This window comes from Pleurodeles waltl, chromosome 2_2 (genome assembly GCF_031143425.1).
Source record: "Pleurodeles waltl isolate 20211129_DDA chromosome 2_2, aPleWal1.hap1.20221129, whole genome shotgun sequence".
In the NCBI taxonomy this organism is placed as follows: Eukaryota; Metazoa; Chordata; class Amphibia; order Caudata; family Salamandridae; genus Pleurodeles; species Pleurodeles waltl.
The window spans coordinates 1141335202-1141361745 of NC_090439.1; the positions used below are offsets into that span (position 1 = coordinate 1141335202).

Below are 26544 nucleotides of genomic sequence, written 5' to 3' on the forward strand. Positions count from 1 at the left end.
TTCAACATGTCTGATAAGGAGAAGAAGGGTCTTTTCAGGAACGGCAAGACTAGTGGAAAGAAAAGACTTCATTCTGAAGATCCTCACCAGGATTGCATTTACTGCCACTACCCAGACCATTCAGCCAAGGACTGTGAGGTTTGCTGTACCTTTTCCTCTAAGGCCCTAAAGGATAGGGAAGGCAGATTATTGATATGGCTGCAGAAACTAAAATACAGAGAAAACCCAGTTTCTGACTCTGAGAGTGATGACTCTTCAACATCTAAGAGGTCATCAAAGAGGGCGAGATCAGACACAAGATCTCCCTCCCAACACTCATGGAAAGCCCACAAAAAGACTGCTTCATGGTCTTACAAGGGCCGCAGCCCATCTTCTTCTCCTCAGAAATCTTCCAGCAAAGGGGAGAGAGGTCATTCTAGCAGTTCAGAGAGGCACAAAAAATCCTCCTCTGTACCTCCATCTGTGCCTTTTAAGAAACCATCCTCTGTTTCTGCGAAAAAAAAGCACAGTCAACAGATTCATTGTCGACGAGACCGTTGGTGAGTGTTTTTCCGACGGCGACAACGACTTCTGCATTTCCACCGTCGACGACAGCGCCGACGACATCGTCGACAGATACCCCACCGTCGACGAGAACTGCATCGACGACTTCTGCATTTCTCTCGTAGGGGATTTCCATGTATAGTCATAAGCACTGAATAGTTCCGCGCGCCTGCGGGGACCCCGGAGCACTGTTGTGTAGTATATTCTTAAGTGCAATCATCAGCTCCTTGACAAAAAAGGTCTGTGAAAAACACTTAAGAATAACAATGTGCAGCCTATGTGAACAGCTACACAGGCCAAATTGTTAGACGAAAAAACAGTTGTAGTGTAAATTTCACGTTTAAACCTCTATTTATTCTATAAATACATAAATAAATACATTCTCATATTTTATTTACACCTCTCATGAGAATAAAACAATGTAGGGCAGTGTAGCCCATAGGCTGCCATTATACAGAATGAAAATAGAGCTGTGCCTTTAAGAAAGTAAAGTCTTCCTGTTTCCCATCATGCACAGCAAAAGGCAGTTGCCTCAGTTCTTTTTTCCGGCTCCTTTCTGACAGGACCCTGAAGCATTGAGCTCTACCTCACAAAATCCTTTTGTGACAGAAATTCATTTAAAATCTTTTGAATTTCATTTTCACTCGACGTTTTTAACATTGAGTGATAATTTTCTGTTTTTTTCTGTTAGATTCTGACAGAATTTTGAGGTTTTTCTACTTCAGAAATGCCTTCACTGTTTGACAAATGTCCTTCTTGTGGCAGAAAAAAGGCCAAAACAGATCCACATCGGGTCTGCATAATTTGCCTTCCATCCAGCCACAAACCGGAGTCGTGTGACATCTGCAAAACCTTCTCCAGAAGGACCCTTCGTGACAGGGAGAAGATCCGACTCCAGGCGAAAGAGGACAGGAGGAAAAGTGGTCATTCTACCACAGAGCGAGGAGAAGGTCAGTCTTCTACCAGGGCTCACACTGGTTCCTCTATAACTCCGACCAGACCGGCTCAAAAACGGCACAGGTCTCCGACGACGTCGAGGGCGTCGACGTCGAGGCAAGGAACGGCGCCAACATGCTCGCCGTCGAGGAGTGGTTCGCCGGCGAGAAAGAGACATTGCTCGCCGTCGACGACGATTTCGCCGTCGAGACGGCGTGGACTTTCGCCGTCGAGATCTGGGTCACCGTCGACACGGCGAGGACGTTCCACGTCGAGGAGATCTGAATCCGGTTCGCCGTCGAAACGGCGAGATCGATCAACGTCGAGGGGTGCTCGACGTCGTAGACGTTCACCGTCATCACGGCGACGTCGAGGGTCGTCGTCGAGAGATTCTCAACGGCGAGAAGAATCGACGGCGAAGGGCACTCGCCGTCACCGTACTTCGACGTCGAGGAGTGTGTCGACGTCGAGACAATCAAAAAGACCTAGGAGGGTTTATACAATCCTCGACTTCACTCATCCTCCTTCCAGCGTCTCCACAACTCTCTCCTCGACAATCACCATTGCCACAGACGCCGGTAACACCTACGGCGCCTCTTCCGGCTCCGCCTTCAGAGTCTGTTTTGAGGACTCCAACGCGGTCTGTAAGACGTTCGGGACATTCCTCTAGACGCTCTTCTTCCTCTCGGCACCGTCATGACCCACAGAGATCTCAGCATTCACATCACAGGCGTTCTTCTTCGTCTACACGGGACTACTCTCCAACCCTATCGGACTCACCGTCCCCGAGAGTGTCCCCCATAGATGATGTGAATACGTTCCAGGAGGTCTTAGTACGAGGGGCAACCAAGCTGAACATCCCGCTGGCGGTACCTGCCCCATCGACGTCAGTGATCTTCGAGACCTTGCATCACAGGACATCTTCCAGACCTTTGCTTCCACTGGTTCCAGGTCTCCTTGAACCAGCAATGGATATTTTCCTTGCACCGGCCGCAACAAAGTCTGCTCCTTCCAGACTTATTAAAAAATATCGTCCACCAGAACAAGATCCTCTATTCTTGAGGTCGGACCCAGTTCCTGATTCGGTGGTCATAGTAGCGGCAAAGAAACTGCATTCAACCTCACCATCTTCTTCTTCACCTCCAGATAAAGAGAGCAGAAAGATAGATGCTGCAGGACGAAAAGTATGCTCTACTGCAGCCGTCACGATGAAGGCAGCCAGCGCTACTGCGTTATTAGGGCGGTACGATCGTGCCCTCTGGGACTCTTTGATGCAGTTTGCGGAACATCTTCCTAAGGATAAAAGGGAAGATTTCCTGGAGGTCGTGGGTGAGGGAGCCATGGTGTCTAACCAAATTATAAGTGCTGCAGCTGACTCTTCGGTGCTATCCGCACACAATTATGCACACGGGATAGCGCTCAGAAGGCATGCATGGTTGAGACTTACATCACTCAAACCTGAAGCGCAGCAGAGAATACAAAACCTGCCTTTCTCGGGCTCCACCTTGTTCAGTTCTCATGCCGATGACGAGATGGCTAGAATGTAAGCTGATCTAGATACCTTGAAAGCGGTAGGCATGGAAAGACCGAAAGAACAAAGAAAGGTTTTCCGGCCATATCAACGACGACTTTTCACCCACCGGTATCAGTCGCCACACTGGATGTCTTCGCGCCCCCAGCAGCAGCAACAACAGCAGTATCAAAGGGGTTTCTCTACTCAGCGAAGGTCGACAAGGGGTCGTTCAACACCTCAAACTCAGGCAACTCGACAGGCTCCCATGTCTAAGCCCTGAATCTTTGCTTCCCCCTCCTCCGTTATCCACTCCGGTAGGGGGAAGTATCTCAAATCATCTGGACGAGTGGCTACGCATCACACCAGACGCCTGGGTATTGAATATTGTGAGACATGGTTACGCTCTCAGATTCACCAGTTCTCCACCATCTGTTCCACCCAAAACAGCCAACCGCCATCTCGAAGCTCTACAGTTAGAGGTCAATATCCTATTGCAAAAAAGAGCCATAGAACCCGTTCCCATCAGCCAACAAGGGAAGGGGATTTATTCGAGATATTTCCTTGTACCGAAAAAAGACAAACAAGAGTTTCGTCCCATCTTAGATCTGAGGACAGCAAACAAATGGATTCGCAAAGAAAAATTCAGGATGTTAGCCTTACACCAAATTTATCCACATCTACGTCAGGGCGACTGGCTATGTGCGATCGATCTTTGCGATGCTTACTTTCATATCCCAGTAACCAAGAAACATCGAAAATTCCTAAGGTTCACCGTCGGGAAACGCCATTACCAATTTGCAGTTCTACCTTTCGGCCTAAAATCAGCGCCAAGAACTTTTTCCAAATGCATGGCGGTAGTAGCCGCCCACTTGAGGAAACAGCGAATATTCGTCTACCCCTATCTAGACGATTGGCTCATAAAGGCCTCCAGTTGTCTCGAGACACAGCAACATTTCAAATGGACTCTACAACTGCTGCAAAAACTTGGTCTTCAAGTCAATCTCCTGAAATCTACAGCAACACCTGTTCAGAGGTTGCATTACTTAGGGGCCATTGTAGATACCAGGCTAGGAAAGGTGTTTCCTTCGGAGGAACGACGGTTATCGATTCTCCAGAAGTGCAAACAACTGCAGGAAAGACCTCAAGCCACTGCAAGAATAATAGCTTCTCTACTGGGCTCGATGGCGTCTTGTATCCATCTGGTTCCCAATGCTCGCCTCCATATGAGACCATTGCAGGAAAACCTGGAGGATCAGTGGTGTCAACTGAGGGACGATTGGGAGAACAAAGTCCTTCTTTCTCCTCACACCCTACAATCCCTCAAGTGGTGGTGTTTACCCAGCAATCTCTTGGTGGGGATTCCGTTCCAACAACGGCCCCCGTCTCAAACCATCGTAACAGATGCGTCACTGATCGGATGGGGGGCGCACATGGAACATCTTCGAGTCCAAGGCGAGTGGTCACAGAGAGAGAGTCTCTATCACATCAACCTGCTGGAACTTCGCGCAGTCCACCTTGCGCTCAAAGCCTTCCTTCCCTCTCTGAGAACGGAAACTCTCCTTCTCCAGACAGACAACGTGGCCACTATGTACTACGTGAACAAACAAGGAGGCACCAGGTCCAGAATTTTATCCAGAGAGGCTCAGACAATCTGGCATTGGCTTCTAGCCAGGAACCTGTCACTAGTGGCAACTCACCTGCCCGGCATCCAGAATGTTCAAGCGGATGCCCTCAGTCGGGTAATGGACGAGAACCACGAATGGGTACTACACGACGACGTCGTTCATTCCATTTTCGCACTCTGGGGTACCCCCTCTACAGACCTATTCGCAACCCCAGAAAACAAAAAATGCCAAAACTTCGCCTCCAGATATTACCATCCAGGGACACTGGGGAATGCCCTGTGGATAAGCTGGTCAGGAGCATTTCTTTACGCCTTTCCACCGCTTCCCCTGATTCCGGCGGTCCTCCAGAAGCTGTCCAATGTTCAGACCAAAATGATCCTAATTGCTCCGGAGTGGCCACGCCAGTGGTGGTTCCCAGACCTTCTTCACCGGTCACTCAAACCACACATCAGGCTACCATATCGTCTGGACCTTCTCACGAAGTTCAGAGGGCAGATATCTCATCCCAACCCCTCATCGTTGAGTTTGGCAGCATGGCTCCTGAGCTAGTGCAATATGGACACTTGAACCTACCTCAGGACTGTATGGAAATTCTGAAGGAAGCAAAGCGCCCTTCCACACGATCAGCCTATGCAAGCAAGTGGAAGAGATTCTGCATTTGCTGTTTACACAACAACATTGACCCGGTTTCCTGTGGGGAACAATCTATCCTGCCATACTTGTTAAGTTTGGCAAAATCGGGCTTACAACTGTCGTCAATAAAAGTTCACTTGGCGGCTGTAACGGCATACAGAAAGAGTCCTTCACAAACTTCCTTTTTTCGGATTCCGATTATTAAGGATTTCCTAGAAGGTTTAAAGAAGGTTTTTCCTCCCATTTGAAAGCCTTCTCCTCCATGGGAACTGAACGTTGTCTTATCACGTCTGATGCTGCCGCCATTCGAGCCGATACATAAGGCATCGCTGCAGCATCTCACATGGAAAGCTGCTTTTCTGGTGGCAATCACTTCAGCGCGTAGGGTCAGCGAAATCCAGGCCCTTTGCGCTCAGGAACCCTACACGGTTTTTCATTCTGCGAAAGTGGTAATGAGAACTCATCCAAAATTTTTACCTAAGGTAGTCTCCGACTTCCATGTGAACCAAACAATTTCATTACCGACTTTCTTTCAGAATCCAGCTACCCCTGCTGAGAGAACTCTGCACTCTCTGGATGTAAAGAGAGTCTTGAAATTTTACCTGGACAGGACAAAAAGCTTTCGAAAATCACAACAGCTTTTTATTAACTATGGCCCAATCAGAACAGGTTTGGGCACATCTAAACAATCGTTATCCAGATGGATTGTTTCATGTATAATGTTATGTTATCAGTTAGCAAACAAATCCCTTGGTGGTAGACCAAAAGCCCACTCTACCAGAGGGAAAGCAGCTACTGTAGCCTTGATGAGAAATGTCCCTTTGGCAGAAATATGCAAGGCTGCCACTTGGAGGTCGGTCCATACCTTTACTAAGCATTACTGCCTTGATACAGACGCTAGGGCAGATGCTCAGGTTGGGCAGGCTTTGCTCAAGAATTTGTTTGCATGATTCATGTTTTTCTCAGTATTCTTATATCTACTCCACCGCGGTTATGGGGATGGGCATGCTACTCTATTCAGTGCTTATGACTATACATGGAAATCCCCTACGAGAGAAGGAATGGTTTCTTACCTGTAACTCCTGTTCTCTCGTAGGGGTATTTCCATGATAGTCATAAGCAACCCTCCCTCCTCCCCGGTGGAGTTGACATAGAACATGAATATTATGGAGGTTGGTACTCCAACAAATATTTTGTTTTTTCTTCATGTCAGGTTAATAGCCTCCAAAAAAGAACTGAGGCAACTGCCTTTTGCTGTGCATGATGGGAAACAGGAAGACTACTTTCTTAAAGGCACAGCTCTATTTTCATTCTGTATAATGGCACCTATGGGCTACACTGCCCTACATTGTTTTATTCTCATGAGAGGTGTAAATAAAATATGAGAATGTATTTATTTATGTATTTATAGAATAAATAGAGGTTTAAACGTGAAATTTACACTACAACTGTTTTTTCTTCTAACAATTTGGCCTGTGTAGCTGTTCACATAGGCTGCACATTGTTATTCTTAAGTGTTTTTCACAGACCTTTTTTGTCAAGGAGCTGATGATTGCACTTAAGAATATACTACACAACAGTGCTCCGGGGTCCCCGCAGGCGCGCGGAACTATTCAGTGCTTATGACTATCATGGAAATACCCCTACGAGAGAACTGGAGTTACAGGTAAGAAACCATTCCTTCCACCGTCGACGACAGGGCCGACAACATCGTCGACAGATACCCCACCGTCGACATGAACTGCATCGACGACGTGATCGTCGACGAACGTCTACACATCATCATCGTCGACGGCGCTTATGACAGTATCATCTCTACCGTCGTCGACGACCTCGTCGGCGGTAGACTCGTCGGTGAGACTTTCTTCCATCAAGATCTCCATGCGTTCAGCGTCTATGACACCGCCGCCGACGAAGACCGTGTAAACTAACACCAAAACATACATCACCTAGTAAAGTGTCCTCCCTTGTTCCAGTACACCTATTAGAGGGAGATGAAGACTCAGATGACGAGGGGCCATTCGGAGCAGCCCATAGTCCATCCCAATTGAATGTGAAGTATCAGGAAGAGGATGAGTATGATGAATCCTATGACCCTCAATTTTATGGAGAAGAACAGCAATACCAACAGGGGGCATATATTCCATCCTCCTTATTGTCTGACTTCAGAGCAATGTTAGCTGACTACAGCAGGCATTTTGCTCCTCAAGGGAAGCAACCTCCTCCATCGCCCGTCTTTAGGGTTACCACTCCACAGCAGAGACCAGCTTCTTTACCTCTCACAAACGTGGCTACTCCGGATATGACGCTTCCTCAGGATACGGGCATGTCAGAGGGAGATCTTGAAGAAGGGGAGCTCCTGGACACTCATTCCGAGTGGGATGAATACATCATCCCTGCTCCTCCTTCTCCTTCTCATTCAAAGGTGGAGTCCCCTCCAGACATAGGAGGATTTCACAATCTCCTAGAAAGAGCTGCCAAACGTTTTGCTTGGCCAATGCCATCCAAACAAACAGACTGTTTCCTCTACGACTTTAAAGAGCCTTTCCAAAAATCAGTTCGCTCTATCCCAATGCTTAACTATCTGTGGGAAGAAGGTCTAAAGGTCATGCACAATCCTGCGACAGTCACAGCAGTACTGCCTCGTTTAGACAAAAAGTACAAAGCACTAGACGATGCACCAGCATGTCTAACTGGACACCCTCATCCGGACTCAGTGGTGGCTCAAGCTGCACAAAGAAAGTCCAAAAATCCTTCTGCCCCGATTATCGCACCCCCAGACAAGGAGGGCAGGCGATTGGATAATATCAGAAGGAGGTTTTCCTCTATGGCTAGCCTAGTGGTAAGAGCTGCCGACTCATTGCCTGTATTGGCTAGGTTTGATAGACAGCTGTGGGCAGACATTGCCCCTCATATTAGCCAGTTGCCGGAAGATGCAAGATCAGACGCAAACAAAACTTTGCAGGAGGGTCAACGCACGTCAGCAGAACTTATTGACTGTGCAATGGACATAGCAACCACAGCATTTCGTCAGCTCGCCGGGGCAGCTGTCCTTAGAAGGCAAGGTTGGCTTAAAGCTACCTCTTTCCGTCCTGAGGTGCAAAATAAGATCTTGGACTTACCTTTTGATGGCCAGGCGTTATTTGGAAAACACATTGATGAGGCCTTACAATCCATTAAGTCGGACACAGACACGGCACGGTCTCTAGGGACCCTACAATATAGAAAGCCCTCCTTTCGAGCAAGAGGGCGTGGCCAACCTTCATACAGAGGAGGATATCAGCAATACAGGTATTCCACCTATCCATCCTCTTCTCAACAGTACCGTCAGTACTACCCCCAGAGGCAGCCGCCGCAACCAGCCTATGCTAAATCTGGTGGTCGAGGGCGCTCAACTCGCCCGGCCAAAGGCTCGGCTCGGAGAAACCTGATGCATCCGAGGCGCCGGCTACATCCAATTCTCCTCCCTTCATTTTAGGCGGAAGGATATCCCTATTCCTCAAACAATGACAAGTCATCAAATCAGACAAGTGGGTCCTCCAATTAGTGAAACGGGCCACACTCTAGAATTCACCCAACTGCCTCCCTCCAGTCCCCCTCGCAGGACTCCTTCAAGATACCCGCAACAACTCAAGAAGGAGATCAACAAAATGCTTCTCAAAGGAGCTTTAGAGAAGGTGCCTCGAGCACAGCGGGGAAGAGGATTTTATTCCAGGTTTTTCCTCATTCGAAAAAAGTGGAAAGATTGGAGGCCGATCCTCGATTCACGGGAACTGAATACCTACTTAAAAAAGCAATCATTCCATATGATCAGCCTACAAGATGTCCTCCTGTGCCTCAACCAGGGAGATTTCATGTCTACACTAGACCTGAAAGACGCGTACTTCCACATTCCCATCCACCCTGCCCACAGAAAATACCTGAGATTCACAGTAGCCGGCAGCCACTTTCAATTTCGTGTCCTTCCCTTCGGCCTAAAATCAGCCCCCAGAATATTTACCAAACGTCTAGCACCAATCGCAGCCTTCCTCAGAAGGAGGAAACACCAACTTTTTCCATATTTAGACGATTGGCTGATAAAAGCAAATACCTACGCAGGAGCGCGCAGATCAACAAGAAAGTGCGTTTCCTTACTAACCAATCTCGGACTCACCATCAACTGGGAGAAGTCCAAACCTCTACCAGCATGCAGTATCACCTTTCTAGGGGCAAACCTGGACACGCAATCCACCATGGCATGTCCCACATTAGACAGGCAACAAAGGTTATTGACACCAACAAGATCTATACAAAAAAAAGCAGTGTTTCTGTCCGTCTATTCAAGTCTCTGTTGGGCATGATGTCATCATGCATACCTCTAGTTCCTCTATGCCGGCTAAAGATGCGCCTGTTACAGGAGCAACTAAATCGTCAATGACTCCAGGTTTCAGGAAGCTTCGAGGATCAGATACACATAACACCAGCAATACTCAAGGCATTGATATGGTGGTCTCTAAGGCATCATCTATCAATAGGCCTTTCGTTCCTACATCAGCCGGCTCCGTGGACCATCACTACGGATGCATCTCTGGAAGGCTGGGGAGCCGTGCTACAGGATCTTCAAGTAAGTGGCAAGAGGCCACCACAATTGACAACGATTCATATCAATTGGCTAGAGCTCAGAGCAGTGTACCTCGCTTTACAGGCTTTTCTCCCAAAAATCTCAGGATCGCACAAGGTTATAAGAACAGACAACACCACTACGATGCATTACCTCAACAAACACGGAGGCACAAGATCTCTCACTCTCTCCAGAGAAGCCCAGAGAATTTGGAATTGAGCCTCGCAGCAAGGCATCACACTCTCAGCTGTGCATTTGCCGGGAATAGAGAACAAGACAGCGGATGCATTCAGCAGGCAGACATCAAGCTGCCACGAGTGGGAGCTGGACCAGTCGATAGTGGACCATATCTTTTCCCAGTGGGGAACACCAACAATAGACCTATTTGCCAACAAAGACAACGCCAAATGCCAGTTCTTCGCAAGTTGGCATCTCCAAAAGGGATCTTGGGGGAATGCGTTTTCGATAGTCTGGTCAGACATCTTTGCTTACGCCTTTCCTCCAATTCCATTGATCCCAAGAGTCCTCACAAAGATGAAGGCAGAGCTGTGCACTCTGATACTAATAGCTCCGTATTGGCCGCGCCAACACTGGTTTGCGGAACTTCTTCTACTGTCAATCAAGCCTCACATTCTGCTGAAGCCGTTTGCACAGTTGTTAATGATGAGCAAAGGGCAGGTATGGCACCCAGATCCGCAGTCGATGCGTTTGTCAGCATGGCTCCTGGGCACAGGGAATTCGCACATCTGAATATTCCACAGGATATCTTGTCCAAAGCTCGAGCGGATAACACTAATAAGGCTTATTCTAGCAAACGGAAACAATTTTGTGTCTGGTGTCATCAGCGGCAGATTGACCCACTATCTTCACCACCAGAGGAAATATTACCGTACTTATTGCAGTTAGCGCAAGCAGGCCTGGCACATTCTTCCATTAAAGTACATCTAGCAGCAATAGCAGCATACAGACGTTAGGATGCTTCACCCTCACTCTATTCCTCACGTCTGATTAAGAGGTTTTTGAAAGGGCTTTTCGGGTTTTCCCTCCATTCAGACCACCACCTCCTTCGTGGAACCTAAATATCGTCTTAGCGCAACTTATGATGCATCCGTTGGAGGCAATCCATCAGGCCTCTCTCAAATTCCTTTCGTGGAAGGTTGCTTTATTGGTGGCTCTCACATCAGCCAGACGAGTCAGCGAAGTGCAGGCCCTCTCTATTCAAGAGCCGTTCTTACAGTTTAAACGAGACAGGCTGCTGCTGCGTACTAATCCACATTTCATCCCGAAGGTTCCTTCAGACTTTCACATCAATGAGCCTTTAGTCTTCAAATCCTTTTTTCCTCATCCTTCTACTCCGGCGGAGAGAGCATTACACTCCTTAGACGTTAAAAGATGTGTTCAATTCTATTTGGACAGAACTAAATCTTTTTGACGCTCAAATCAGGTATTCGTAACATACAGTGCACCTAGAAAAGGCCAACCACTCCCCAAACAGAGTATTTCCAGATGGATCGCTTCAGCCATTCGCTTCTGCCATCAAACAGCGGGTAAACCTCTGCACTCATCTGTACATGCTCACTCCACGAGGGCAGTCTCTTTGTCAGCAGCGCTGTTCGCCGGAGTTTCCCTACAAGACATTTGTAGGGCAGCAACATGGAAGAGATGTCATACATTCACAAAGCACTACTGCTTGGAATCTCTATCTCAGGGAGAGGTAGCAGTGGGTCAAGCAGTTCTCAGGAATCTCTTCAGTTGAAGGTGAGCCATCTCTTCTCCATCCTAGAGCAGGTATGCACATTGTTCATATTCCTTATGTTCGGTTACAGAGATTTAAAAAAAAACAAGAGAAGGAGAATAATTTAACATACAGAGAAGTGGACATAATTAATTATAGTATTCACATACCACATACCATATGTTCATTGAAGTATTACTTGTGTGTATGTATATGTGTATATATATATATATTTAATATATATATATATATATATATATATATATATATATATATATATATAGTTATATAGATTTCTATAGATGTATATACTTATGTTTTATATATGCGCATGTTTTGTATCATATATGGTTACAATGGTACAATTTGCATAACTACTGCTCTCTACTCTGATTCAAGCATGTGAATCTATGAAAGTTCCAATACTGGAGTAAGAAAATAAGTTACTTACCTGTAACTGTAGTTCTCCAGTATTGGAATCTTTCATAGATTCACATGCGACCTACCCACCTCCCCAGAGAAGCTCACTTTCACCTTTGTCTCTCTCTCTCTCTATTTTCCTATCTTTAACGCACCTGTGCTTGGAAAATCTGAAGTGCTGGAGCTTCTCTCAGGAGGATTCTAGAGGGTGGTGTCGCCTGATTGGTGGATGCTCAAGTTTGGTCCTTTTCCTAAAATGACTCTGATAGACTGTTAAAGTGAAGATGCCTAGGGCCTTTTTTTGTTAATATATTTTAACACTACTTCTGTAATTTATACCGGGGGCTCCCATCTCGACGACGGGGAATGATTCAAGCATGTGAATCTATGAAAGATTCCAATACTGGAGAACTACAGTTACAGGTAAGTAACTTATTTTCTTATTGAGGTTATAAATTAAAGGCTAGAATGCATAAAGAGACAAAAAAGAAAACAAAAATGTCAATCAGATATCCGTATATAAAAAGGAAATCAACCCCATCATCTAGGAGTGCCTGGATGTGTTTCAGGTGCAATACAGTACCCTAAAGAGAAATACAAATAAAAGACAAAGCCAAAGGGAGATATTGGTCTTGACCAGCCTTTAGAAGAACCCCTTAAATGGCTTTCATATCCACCTCAGAGGGTGTTGCTGCTTCTCCCTGTCAATAATTAGGCATTCAAGAGAGCTGATATTGATAAATTCATGCTACCAGAGAAACAGGTTAGGAGACTGGGCCATCAGCCAGTGTCTAGCCAGAATCAATCGAGCCAGACTAGTAGCACAGAAGTGGATACCACCTAGATGTCTCGGTATAAGAGATGAGTGACCAACTATGATTATTTTGGGGTCCCACCTCAGAGTGATTAAGCAGAGCAAATTCAATTTACCAAAGACTGACTGGGGTAAAAAAGACAGTTGTCAACTTTTAGAGTATATATCTATATGGTACAATTTATGTAAATTGGCCTGATTTAAGGAGTATCACCATAAGGAGTGTGTCTTATACATGAGAAGCACCCCTAATTCAGTACCACAGTGATTTCAAGAATGTGAGCAAGAACTTTGTAGTCTCATAAGTGAAGATCAGGAGGAAGGAGACTTATAATCTTTGTCCAATTTTATTGACTGAACCTCTCCTGAAAGATAGATGGTGCAGTACATTTGAGACAGTTCATCGCTGATTCTCATATTGCTCATAGACACCTGGCTGTAGCTGCTCACAACTTAGCAGAAAATAGACTTGGACAGAAGGGCAGGGCTAACAGTTGCCTAAGCAATGGGTTAATAAACACCTTCAAATCAATTACTAAAAGCCTGAATCAAATACCCATACAAATTCCAGGGATCCCAGCTTGGGCAAGGAGCCGAAAGGGAATGATCTTTCTATCATGGCTATAAATGGGCAAGAATTCCAGCTGCCTATAGCCAGTGTTGGCCACATAAAGACGTTCTGCCCCGACTAAACTCTGCCCACATTCCCCTTAGTCACCTTAGTTCCTATTGCCTCAAGCTTGCTGTTATGTAGTATTACAAAAGATGCCCTGACTTGTCACTGTTGAAGTCCTAACCTTTTAGTAGCCTTATTTGAATCTTTACTTGAGTGATCTGCGGGAGAAAACATAGTTTGGTTCATCTATATATAGGCCAGCTGAATATGTGTGTCGTATGTATCTGATGGAGACTTCTAACTGTAGAGTCCTCACCTTAGAATATTCTCCCGACATCAGACTGGAACTCAAACGTTGAAGCAGTGCCCCTGATCAGCAGCACGTGCCATCTGACTCAACATTGAAGTTGTCTACACCAGATGTGACATGCCCGGTCCATTGTAGGCCCCAATCATGTGCACCAAAACATGTTTATCTTTTTGTGCCAGCAGATCTGGAGCTACCTCTGTTCTTTCGAAATTTTTTATCCGAGTGCAAGGGTCATGTGCTCCAAAAGATGGACATGCTTTAAGCTGTCTGATGAATGTCACAGGCAGATGTCTGTAACGGATCCCCACTTGGTCTGCACAGGGTTGTCATATGACTCCGGGGCCTGCAGCAATGACATTCAGGTGCACCCAAACACCATCAGAGAGGCTTTGGACAGTAAAGTCAACCCAAATACATTCCTTTCTCCCCACTCAGGATAGGGAATGGTAAAGAATCAGCACTTTTGGGTGTATGGTTTTGTTATTCATCGTTCTTATCATACATTCTGTGAGCACTACATATCTCCTGGGCTATAATTTCCATACCTTACAGGAATAAGTGGCCCAGGATTTACCACTTGTACCTGAGGAAGATTGGGGTGTTCTCTCTCTCATTCTATGCAGGATGGCTGTGACACAGCTAAATCCACAATTTGTTGCAGCCGCGACACCACTGACTGATTGGTCAGGGCCACTGATACAAGCATCGCTGTCAAGAGACACAGAAGGATGCGTTCCACTGTTTTTCTGGTTACGTCTAATCAAGCCTCATGGAAATGCCTTATGATGGTTCCCACATTTTCGGGGACAAGGTGAATTCTGCACTGGAGAGCTTCAAGGATAGCTGAGCCACAGCACGCTCCGTGCATGTCAGCAGTCATCCAAATTTCGCCACCTCTGTGGCGTTGGCAGGGAGTTTCAGCATATCTACAAGGTGCTACCACTCAGCAGCTACCCCAAGAACAGATAACGTCAGACTATCTGTTTCTTTTAAGACCGGAAGTGTGGGCTCTTTTGTTCAAAAGAGCCATATAGAGGTGCCAGCGTCTGAAGTAAGGGATGGTTGTGATTCCTGCTAGTTTTTGGTGCAGAAAAAGGAGAGAGGCCTCCATTCCATTTTGGCTCTTTGTCTGCTCAAAGCCTTCCTTTGCAAGGACAAATTTAACATGCTCACCTTGTCCCAGGTCCTTTCTGCCCATGACCTTGTAATTTGGATTGTAGTGTTGGACCTGCAGGATGCATATTTGCACATTTCCAGTGTCTTATGGCAGGCCAGGAGCATTTCCAAATTGCTGTGCTCCCTTTCAAACTCACCAGCGCCCCTCAGGAGTTCATGAAAGTTATCGTGGTGGTCACAGCTCATCTTGGAAGGTTTGGGCTCCCATCGTACCCTACCTCGACGACAGCCTGCTATACAGCGGTCTCACCACAGGCAGTTGAAAACCACCTCCAGACTATAGAAAACCTCTTAACATCGTTGGCTTTCACTATAAATGTTCCAAAGTCATACCTGACTCTTTCAAAGATATGCTCCCTTTCATCAGAGCCATTCTGGAATTAGTGCAATTTAGTCCAGGACATTTGGGCTATGATTCCGATGTTTCCGCCTCGGTCCTATATTTCAGTGAGGATAATGCTGAGGCTTTTGGGACTGATGGCCTCCTGTATCCTGCTGGTCCGGCAATCCTAGGTGTCATATGCGGAGTCTGCAGTGCTCAGCACCAGGGGTATCTCTCCTGGCTAGTCCAGATTTCGGAGCGGTATGCAAAAGATATGCAGTGGTGGTAACTGTACTGTGATTGAGACAGTTGCAGACCCCTCTCCCTTTCCTCACCCAGAGTTGACAGTGCTAACCCTTTAATCACTTCTGGGGATGGGCGGCAACCTGAGGGAAGTGGAACTTAGCGACATCTGGTCTCTGGTGTAGGCCTGGCTCCAAATCAACCTATTGGAGCAGAATGTGATCTGTGTGGTGTTGAAAGCCTTTCTTCCACACATCAAAGGGAGGATGATGCATGTGTACACAAACAAACCCACTGCAATTGGTACTGCAACTAGCAGGGCGGGGTGGGGGTCATGTGCCAGAAGGCCCTGCGCCTCTGGATGTGGCTGGAAGCTAGGGGATTTTCCTGGTGGTGAAGCAGCTGGGAGGATCTTTCAGTGCCAGGGCAGGCAGACTCACGGCTGTTACAGGTGGTGGTGGCGCAAGGTGTCTTCCACAAATAGCGAGAACCACAGCTCAGTTTCTTTGCCCCCACTGAGAACATGCTATCTAACGCGGCTCTCGTTCTGAGACACGTTTGCTTACAGTGAACCTCTGGACTCTTGTATGCCTTCCCACCAATACCTCTAATGTCCTGAGTTCTCAAGAAGACCAGGGCTGACTGGACCGAAGTCATCCTAGTGACTCTTTATTTGGCTGTGAGAGTATAGTATCCAGAGCTCCTAGGTTTGAGCATCTATTGTTGGATCAGGCTCCCCTTCAGGGTGCACCTTATGTCTCAGCATCAGGGTGTGGTCCTGCACCCCAGACTGGTCTCACTCCACCTTCATACTTGAAGATTGAATGGCAGTTGAGGGCCTTAACCCTGCTCCTGAGGTTGTAGACATCTCTTTGGGAGCCAGGTGCCTCTCTACAAAGTGTGTATACTGCTGCTGTTGGGACACGGTCATGGCCTGGTGCACTACTAAGTTAGTAGGCCCACTGCATGCCAAGCTGTCCACCATTTTATTGTTTCTGTAGTCTCAAGTCCAGCAAGGCATTGCATTGGTCACAGTTGCCCTCCCAGGTTACTCACCCTCAAGACAGCCATCCTGTTTGCCATAACATAGGCACGGAAGGTGAGTGAGCTTCAGGCTCTCAGGGAACCACCCTTACAATACTTTCTACCCCGACAAGCTGGTTCTTCAGACTTGTGCCTCCTTTTTGCCAAGGATAACTCCTTTTCGCATCATACAGGCTTGTCACCATTTTGTTCTTCTTTGCTCCACTTCACCGATCTAAGGAGGAGGAGAGTCTACATCAGCTGGAACCAAAAAGGGCCCTTAGCTTCATTGATTGTTTCGAAGTGGACAAACAGCTGTTCATCTAATTTACTGGAGCTAAGAAAAGCAAGGTAGGGCAGAAAATGACCATCTTAACTCTGAATAATGCTCTGCATTAAGATCTGCTACACTTAGGCAAAGAAGCAACTACTGGAAGGCTTGCCAGCTTATTCTAGCAGAACTAAGGCTACTACCACAGAGCTGGCACATGGAAATTTGCCAGGTGGCCACATGGGCAATGTAGGAAAGTGCCCCTTTTGGCTTGGTCACCCCTCCAACATTTTGCCTGATATCTTATGCTAACTTGACTGAGTGTGTGCTGGGATCCTGCTAATCAGGCCCTAGCACCTGTGTTCTTTCCCTAAACTGTACCATTGCTTCCACAATTGGCACACCTCTGGCACAAGGTACAAGTGGTACCCAGGGCCCTGTGGCCAGGGAGTGTCTGTAAGGGCTGCAGCATATATTTTGCCACCCTAAGGGACCCCTCCCCAAACACATACTCTGCCATTGCAGATTGTGTGTGTTGATGGAGAGAAAAAGGTAAAGTCGACATGGCATCCCTCTTTTGCCACAAACGCCTGCCTGTGGCATAGGTAAGTCACCCCTCTAGCAGGCCTTACAGCCCTAAAGCAGGGTGCACTGTACCACAGGTGAGGGCATAGCTGCATGAGCAATATGCCCCTACTGTGTCTAACTCCATTCTTAGACCCTGTAGGTGCAGTGTACATGGGCTGGCCTGGGAGTTTGTCAAAATGAACTCCACAGCTCCATGATGGCTTCACTGAATACTGGGAAGTTAGTTTGGTGTCAAACTTCTCAGCCCAATAAAACCACATTGATGCCAGTGTTGGATTTATTGTAAGTGTGTGGCTGACTGGTCTATGCCAGCCTACCATTACCACAAGAGTTTCCGACCCAGTGGGGTGAGATCCTTTGTGCTCTCAGGAGTCAGGGACAAAGCCTGCCCCTTCACACCTCCCCGGTGCAGGAACAGCAACACTTGGCAGTGAGCCTCAAAGGTGGTCCTGCCTGTTGTTTTGCTGCCTCAGGGCACGCCAGCTAGTCGATATGTACACCCTCCTCTACCAACCCCTCCCTACACCTGCCCCCCCCCCCAAGACCAGGCCCCACTTTTGGCTGCCAGTCCGGCGGGAAATTTGTAAAGACCAGGAGGAATGTTCACCCCAACTGGGACCACCCCTAGGGTGCACATGGCTGAAGTGAATACCTCCTGGCAGAATCCTCCATCTTGGTTTGGCGGGTGATGGCCAGTAGGTGTAGGATTGTGTCCCTCTCCCCTAAAGAAGTGGGCACAGGAAGGATGTAACCACCCTCCGGGTCAGTAGCCATTGGCTCCTGCCCTCTGACCTCTCAAATGCCCCTAAATCTAGTATTTAGGGGCACCCCTGAACCTTGCTCTTGAGAATACTGGTGACCTAAAAGGACTGAAAAGCTGCACCAGCAGAGAAAACGCCAGGCGACAACTGACTTGGCCCCCAGCCCTACTGGCCTGTCTGCAGCTTCAAGACTCCTGCATCCTGGTGATGCATCCTGCAGGACCAGTGACCTCTACAAACACCCAGAGGACTGCCGCCTACCCAAGGACCAAGAACTCCTGAGGACAGCGGCCCTGTCCACAAAGGATCCTCCAAGAAGGAATCCAGAACCACCCCTGATCCGCGGGTCATGCCCACTCTGCACCCTACGCCCATGTCCAGGTAGTCCACTGGTCCAGAGAAGGTCCACAGGCGATTCCACCTTTGGTTGACCCCTCCTTGCCAACACGACAATGCCTGCAACCTAAATCCAGAGGACCCCCTGCCTGCGACTGGCTCTGGTGAAGATTTCCCACCGCCTAAAGGTACCCCTGCACCGCAGCCCCCTGGCCTTTGCGATCCCAACTGACTATCGATCGATGTCCAGTGAGGTCCCTACTTACATGTTTAGTCATTGGTTTTCTTCAGTCGATTCCCTGAACCGAGCCTACAGCCTCTTTGTGACCCGAGGTCCCCTCCCCCATTGAAAAGCATTGGGCGCCTGATGCTGTGTTTGCACACTGCACCCGGCCGCTCCTGTAAGGGTGTGTGTTTGGTGCTGACCAACACCAGATTTGACCTCTGCAACCGGCTGGCCACGTGTTGCCGGTGGTGCACCCTTGGTGTCTTCCTAAACTTTGCCATGTGGACACCCTAAACCCCGAAGACTGGGATCGCAAGTCGAGTACTTACCTGCAAACTGTGGTGTTATTTTTCCTTCCATAGAACTGCAGTGCTTTCTATGAGAAATTGCACTGTCTACTTTTGAAATAGAAAAGTATTACTTACCTGAAAACTGTTTTACCTGTGAATTCCACACAAAGTGTATTTGATACTTGAAAGTGATAATTCTTGAAACTGTAACAAAGATCCTTTAAGTTCTAAAAAAAAAAAAAGTAACAACATATATTTTCTGATACATAAACATTGGCCTGGAGTAAGTCATTGTGTGTGTGCCTCATTTCTTGACTGTGAGTGTACAACAAATGCTTAGCACTACCCTCTGATAAGCCTAACTGCACAACCTCACCTACCACAAAAGAGAGCATTGTTAATATCTACTTTAGCCTCTGTAAAGCCACTGGGGATCTACTGGACTCTGGGCACACTAGGGGGCTTATCATGACTTTGGCGGACAGAAAAGCCTGTGCGCTGAAGTCCCAATGGGTAGGTTTCCGCCACTGTGGCAGCCTCTCTGCCGGGCCCATTACGAGTTTCCTGCTGGGTCAGAGGACGGAAACAGTTTCCGCCTGCTGGCCCAGTAGGAAACGGCCTACACCATTGACTCCGGCTCATAATAGAGCTGGTGGCAATGCTGTAGTGCGTAACGTAAACGTAAATGTAGAGCCAGCTTCCTACAGGTGTCCCTCCATACTTTCATGAAGCACTACTGTATGTGCAATCAGGTGTTGAGAAGGGCATTTTGCCTGCTTAGTCCTGCAGGACACTCCCGTTCTCCCTGTTTTGTGCACTGAGCTCTTTCACCACAAAAGATCCCTATCTAGGATTCTGCACACTGGCACACTTGCCACAATCACTTTGATTTTTCGCTCTGCATCTGCAGGCATGGAAGAGTCAGATAATTAACTGTCAGCTCGCACAAGAGCCACCTATGTAAGCCCATGGACGTCTCTTTCAGAGGGGATGATGTTGATGCTGAGTTTGGGTGCCACCTCCCAGCTCGCAGAGGTACTGTTTCAAAGTTTTCTGGTTCCAGTTTGATGCCTGGTTACTAATCTAAGGTTACAGAAACAACACTACCAAAGGTAAATAACTTGTTCGTAGGTGTTTCACTTACCATTGCTACTCATTATACTAATCACAGATCAGTGGATTGGTAGAATAATTAAGTGAAACTGTAAGACATTCGTAGAGGGCACTCTTTGAAAAGCCTTTGACAAGGGAAACATGGAATAACTTTACTACATATGTTGTAGATTTTCCTCTAACTCTGAGATTCAACCAATCTTCTTATTTTTTTGGTGGAAAGGAATAACACCCGGCTCTTGTCTGGATACTATTTAGAAATATGGGTATCTTTGTGAGTATCTTGATAAGTGGTCCATTAAATAGGTAATCTTAGGAGCAGCCTTAGTCTTTCATATCAAAGTGGCTGGCACAAGTCGGCATTACTATGCATGAAATAAGTGGATACTGACTGTATGATTACAGTAGTAAATGCTGCAAGCTTGTATTAGTATTTATTGTGCTTTCTCTTTTTTTAATTACTTAGAAATTCCAGCACTAAAGGTGTTTGCCATTCAAACTGCCCTGCAATGTGGCATGGTTGCTACTGAAAAAATAATCCGAAATGTGGCCTCCATTACAAGTCATGTCATCAGCTATTTGACAAATCAGAAAACACAGGTAACTGTGAAATATTCCTATTAGTATAAATGTTAGTAAAGATATAATTTACTTTTAGTGTGCTATGCACAGAATCTCGAACTCCCTTCATTACATGCAGTAATCATCAAGGGAACGTGTGCTGTACAAAGTAGTTGAAGTCCTCAAAAGGTTCAGTTTCTCCAGCACTGGATCTTTCATTGGTTTTCATGTCTTTAATCCTTCAAGTCATCGTGCACAGAAAAACCTTCATAGTAATATTAAGTCAGTTATGGCAAAGAGTGTTATTTTAACTTGTACAGATGATCCTCACCATCATTGGACCTATGGTACGACCTGCGAAGTGGAGATTATCTTACCTACATTCACCCTAGAAGCTTCTGCGGTTCTTATTTTTTTTTTTTACAATATGCCTAGTGGAAGGGAATCCACCATAGTTATGCTCTTTCAAGATATGTTTTCCAAAACTAGTTTTACATTAAGTTCTCCAGCATTGGATCTTTTGTAGATCCTCATGCCCTCTTATCGAAGTGGAAGTCCCACGGTACTATAATAAAGCAATGTGTATCCCTGTAATAGGCACTAATGGCAATGAACCATTTTAAAAAAAGAAACAAAGTGTGAATCTAAGCATATCGGGCAACAGAACCCTCTAGAATACTCCCAATAGAGGCAGATTTCCTCAGACTTTCTGCTGCATGTCGTGTGATGGAAGTCTCCCTGAGCTCTGCTCAGTTTTCAAAATGTACTCACGTACTTGAGAAGATTTCTCTTCAGAAACTCTAATGTATATATATTTATATATTTTTTTTTTCTGACTGGATATCATGTCATAACCCGCTTCAAAAGGACTTTTCAAAGCTTGCAACAGTTGGTGGAAAAAAAGAGGCTCGATTCTGTGGACATCCATAAGGATTGTATATATTGCCTCAATCCAGAACACAAGGTTAGGCGTTGCACCTTTTCACAGAAAACCCTGAAAGACAGGGAAGGTAGACTTTAACTTTGGCTCCAAAAGCTTAAAACTAAGGAATACCCTCTCTCTGAAGAGGAAAGTTATAAGTCTTCAAAGATTGTGACATCTAAGAAAAGAGACAGATAAGGTGAAAAACTGCCTTTGGCACCACCTAGTAAAGCTATGAAAAAAACCATCATAGCTGTTCTGGCCAACATAAAACACATGAGGAGTGTACACCTTCCTCAAACAAGCAAAAAGTTCCTTAAGAAAAGGTTCATTCGATGATGGGGAATGATTCAAGCATGTGAATGTATAATATATACCAATAGTTACAGGTAAGTAACCAATTTTCCTCCTTCCCTAAAAAAAAAAAAAGACAGACATAAAAGACCTCAAATCATTACCAATGACGACAAAATCAAAATTCCAAATTCTGGCAACACCATCATCGACGACAACCTCCTGATTGACGATGACTACCAGGACTTCAACGTAGACGTTTACTACAGCAGCGATGCCCATGATCATTTCATCATCGCTGTCGTCGACCACTATTATCATTGCAAGAATAACCAAGCATTCAGTCACGTCGACAAAATCACCGTCGTTGATGGCCTGTCTTCTAAGCTCTAGGACGAAATTACTGTAAACCAGGGAACCGTGCAGAATGAAGACTGCCGACAAGTGAACCGTTGTTGACGAAGGACCCATTGTTGACTAGGAACCTGTCGACAAGGGACCTGTTGATGAGAGACCTGCTGATGAGAGACCAACCGTTGGTGAGAGATCCGAGAGACCAGTCGACAAAGGAACAGTCAACACCACGAACATCCCCATCGTTAACCAGAACTTAATTTATGCCTTTGTCATTAATTGCTCGAGGCCTAAATCTTCTACAGAGATTCTACCAGCTCACACTTCTACCAGTAAAGTTTAATTTCTTCCACCAGTACATCTTCCAGACTATGATGATTCAGAAGATGACGTCTTGTAGCCCATCCGAGCTTTATGTCATGTGCCAGGAGGATGAGGATGATGAAGGACAATAGTACGACGAACTCTTCTGGAGACCAATCTGAACACTACCAGCACTTGTAGTGAGCATCTTAAAAAATATGCTCCAGGACTATTATCGCAGGTTTCCTGAACCAGCTGACACACCTCCCTCGAAGCAGACACCAAGGCCAGGACCTTCTTGTCCGCTCCGAACGCCTCTTTCACAACCATCAAAACTTTTCTCTGTTCCTAACACCCTACTTCCATGGGTGGCTATTACCATAGCTCATCCCCCAGCTGACGACCCACCTTCCACAGATGAAGAAAGAGTGGAAGAGGTGATAAGGAACAATGTATCAATCCCCAACAAATGGGATGATCTAAAACCAACTCCATCCCCTCCAGTACCGTCAACAACAGATTCCTCACTGGAGGATATCAGCAGAATCCATAACCTGCTTCTCACCAAGCAGGCAGATTGCTTCCCTACGATTTTAAAGGGCCCACTAAAAAAATCTGTTAGGGCTACCTAACATTGACTTTATTTGGCAAGACGGTCGCAAAATAATGAAACATATGGCTACAGTATCTGCAGTCATCCCCAGACTTGATAAGAAATTCATAGCTCCCGAAGACTCTCCAACGTGCTTAATTGGCCAACCAAAACCAGACTCTGGTATCCTAGACTGCCCAGCACTGCTCCAAGAATCTGTCCACTCCAGTCTCAGCACCTCCTGACAGAGATGGTCGAAGGCTTGAAAACATCGGATAAAGGCTCTCTTTGATGGCAGCCACAACAGTCGGGGCGGCAAACTCTCTAACGATATTAGGCCACTACAACAGCCAAAGGTGGTCAGACCTAACTACATACTTTCACCTATTACCTGAAAACGCCAAAGTAGAATCCTGAAAGATCCTCCAAGAAGGAGAAAGAATGTCAGCCGAGGTCCTAGATTGTGCCATTGATATCTCAGCAACAGGATTCGGATAGCTTGCTGGTGCAGCGGTCCTACGTAGACAAGGATGGCTAACGGCCACGTCTTTACACCCAGCGGTCCAAAGCAAAATATTAGACTCAACTTTAGACTGGGAGTTAGTGTTTGTGGAAGAGGGGCTTCAGTCCATCAAGACTGATAGAGACACTGCTAAGTCCCTAGGAACTCCTCAGTTCCAGAAGCAGACATTTTGAGGAGCAGGGACAGGGGAATATATTCCTGTAGAGGTTGTTATCAACTCTACAAAAGCCAATACCAATTTGGCCAGACTCAGTTCCATCAACAATATCCACAACAACAAACTTATCGACAGCCACCAACAGCAGCATATAAGCACACAACTAGAGGAAAGTTTTCTTCCTGAGGCAGGGACTCCAACAGAAAACAGTGACCCATCCAAAATGCCGGCTAACCCACTCAACTCACCCTCTCCATTGGCAGGTCAGATTTCGCACTATTTCCGTCAATGGTCCCTCATTGCATCAGACAAGTGGGTACTCTATCTCATCGCACAGGGTCATACCCTAGAATTCATCAGAATGCTGCCTAATACCCCACCAAAGGGACCACCTCCTCCACACTTGAAGCAACTCCTCATGGAGGTATCCACTATGCTACGGAAAGGAGTGATAAAAGTAGTCCCAAACCACAAAGGGGTGTGGAGTTTTACTCTTGTTTCTTCCACATTCGCAAGAAGTCAGGAGATTGGCACCCCATTCTGGACCTCCTCAAACTAAACAAATTCCTGAAGAAACAATCTTTTGGCATGGCAACTCTTTAAGATATCCTTCAGCTTCTCAGTCCAGGAGATCATGAGACGGCCTTAGACCTTCAGGACGCATATTTTCATGTACCAATCCACTGAAGATACCGCAGATTTCTGAGATTCAAGGTAGCGGGCACACAAATCAAATCAAATCATTAACATTTATAAAGCGCGCTACTCACCCGTGCGGGTCTCAAGGCGCTAGGGGAAAGGGGGGGGGGGTCACTGCTGCTCGAAAAGCCAGGTTTTTAGGAGTCTCCGGAATGCGGAGTGGTCCTGGGTGGTCCTGAGGCTGGTGGGGAGGGAGTTCCAGGTCTTGGCTGCCAGGAAGGAGAAAGACCTCCCACCCGCCGTGGAGCGGCGGATGCGAGGGACGGCAGCGAGCGCAAGGCCAGAGGAACGGAGGAGTCGGGTGGGGACGTAGAAGCTGAGGCGTCGGTTGAGGTATTCCGGTCCCTTGTTGTGGAGGGCTTTGTGTGCGTGGGTGAGAAGTCGAAAGGTGATCCTTTTGCTGACTGGGAGCCAATGCAGGTGTCTCAGGTGTGCGGAGATGTGGCTGTTGCGGGGTACGTCGAGGATGAGGCGGGCCGAGGCGTTTTGAATGCGTTGCAGGCGATTTTGGAGTTTGGCGGTGGTCCCAGCGTAGAGGGTGATGCCGTAGTCCAGGCGGCTCGTGACGAGGGCGTGGGTCACGGTTTTTCTAGTGTCGGCGGGGATCCAGCGAAAGATCTTGCGGAGCATGCGGAGGGTGAGGAAGCAGGCGGAGGACACAGCGTTGACTTGCTTGGTCATGGTGAGAAGGGGGTTCACAATGAAGCCGAGGTTTCGGGCGTGGTCTGTGGGGGTCGGTGCAGTGCCGAGGGCCGTGGGCCACCAGGAGTCGTCCCAGGCGGACGGGGTGTTGCCGAGGATGAGGACTTCCGTTTTGTCAGAGTTCAGCTTTAGGCGGCTGAGCCTCATCCAGTCTGCGAGGTCCTTCATCCCCTCTTGTAGGTTGGTCTTGGCGCTGGCGGGGTCCTTGGTGAGGGAGAGTATAAGTTGGGTGTCGTTGGCGTAGGAGGTGATGATGATGTCGTGCTTGCGTACGATGTTGGCGAGGGGGCTCATGTAGACATTGAAGAGTGTCGGGCTGAGCGATGAGCCTTGAGGTACGCCGCAGGTGATCTCGGTGGGGTCTGAGCGAAACGGTGGGAGTTAAACTCTTTGGGAACGGTTTGAGAGGAAGGAGGCGATCAAGTCCAGGGCCTGGCCTTGGATCCCGGTGGAGCGGAGGCGGGTGATTAGGGTGCGGTGACAGACGGTGTCGAAGGCAGCCGAGAGGTCGAGGAGGATGAGGGCGACTGTTTCACCGTTGTCCATCAGGATTCTGATGTCGTCTGTGACTGAGATGAGGGCGGTTTCCGTGCTGTGGTTGTTTCGGAATCCGGTTTGTGAAGGGTCGAGCAGGTTGTTGTTTTCCAGGAAGGTGGTCAGCTGTTTGTTGACGGTCTTCTCTATTACCTTGGCTGGGAAAGGCAGGAGAGAGATGGGGCGGAAGTTTTTCAGGTCGCTCGGGTCAGCCGTAGGTTTCTTTAGGAGGGCATTGACTTCGGCGTGTTTCCAGCATTCGGGGAAGGTAGCAGAAGAAAAAGAAGAGTTGATGACGGCCTGGAGGTGCGGGGCGATGATGTCGTCGGCTTTATTAAAGATGAAGTGAGGGCAGGGGTCCGAAGGGGCGCCGGAGTGGATAGAGTTCATGATGGATTTGGTTTCTTCAGTATTGATATGGGTCCAGTTGTTGAGGGTGAAGGCCGGGGGTGCGGGTTCGGTGATGTTTGGTTGGGTCTGGTGTCCGAAGCTGTCGTGGAGGTCGCTGATCTTGCGATGGAAGAAGGTGGCGAGGGATTCTCACAAATCCTGTGAGGGCGTGACGGCGTTGGGGTTGGAGAACTCCTTGACGATGCTGAAAAGTTCTCTGCTGTTGTGGCTGTTTTTGTCCAGTCTGTCGGTGAAAAAGTTCCTTTTGGCAGCGCGGATCAGGTGGTGGTGTTCGCGGGTAGCGTTCTTGAGGGCGGTCATGTTGTCAGCGGTGTAGTCCTTGCGCCAGGCCTTCTCGAGGGTGCGACAAGTTTTCTTTGATTCTTTGAGGGTGTCAGAGAACCAGAGAGGTTTTTTGG

The 26544-nt window shown here is 47.3% G+C and overlaps 1 protein-coding gene across 9 annotated transcripts in view; it reads left to right on the forward strand.

The window, feature by feature from the left end:
• Positions 1–26544, forward strand: part of NUGGC (nuclear GTPase, germinal center associated) — a 1501499-nt gene that overhangs the window by 696352 nt on the left and 778603 nt on the right. For all 9 annotated transcript variants that reach the window (XM_069221057.1, XM_069221058.1, XM_069221055.1 and 6 more), the window contains one exon: positions 20561–20694. In XM_069221057.1, coding sequence (XP_069077158.1) covers positions 20561–20694 — 134 coding nt within the window. The remainder of the gene's footprint in view (positions 1–20560; positions 20695–26544) is intronic.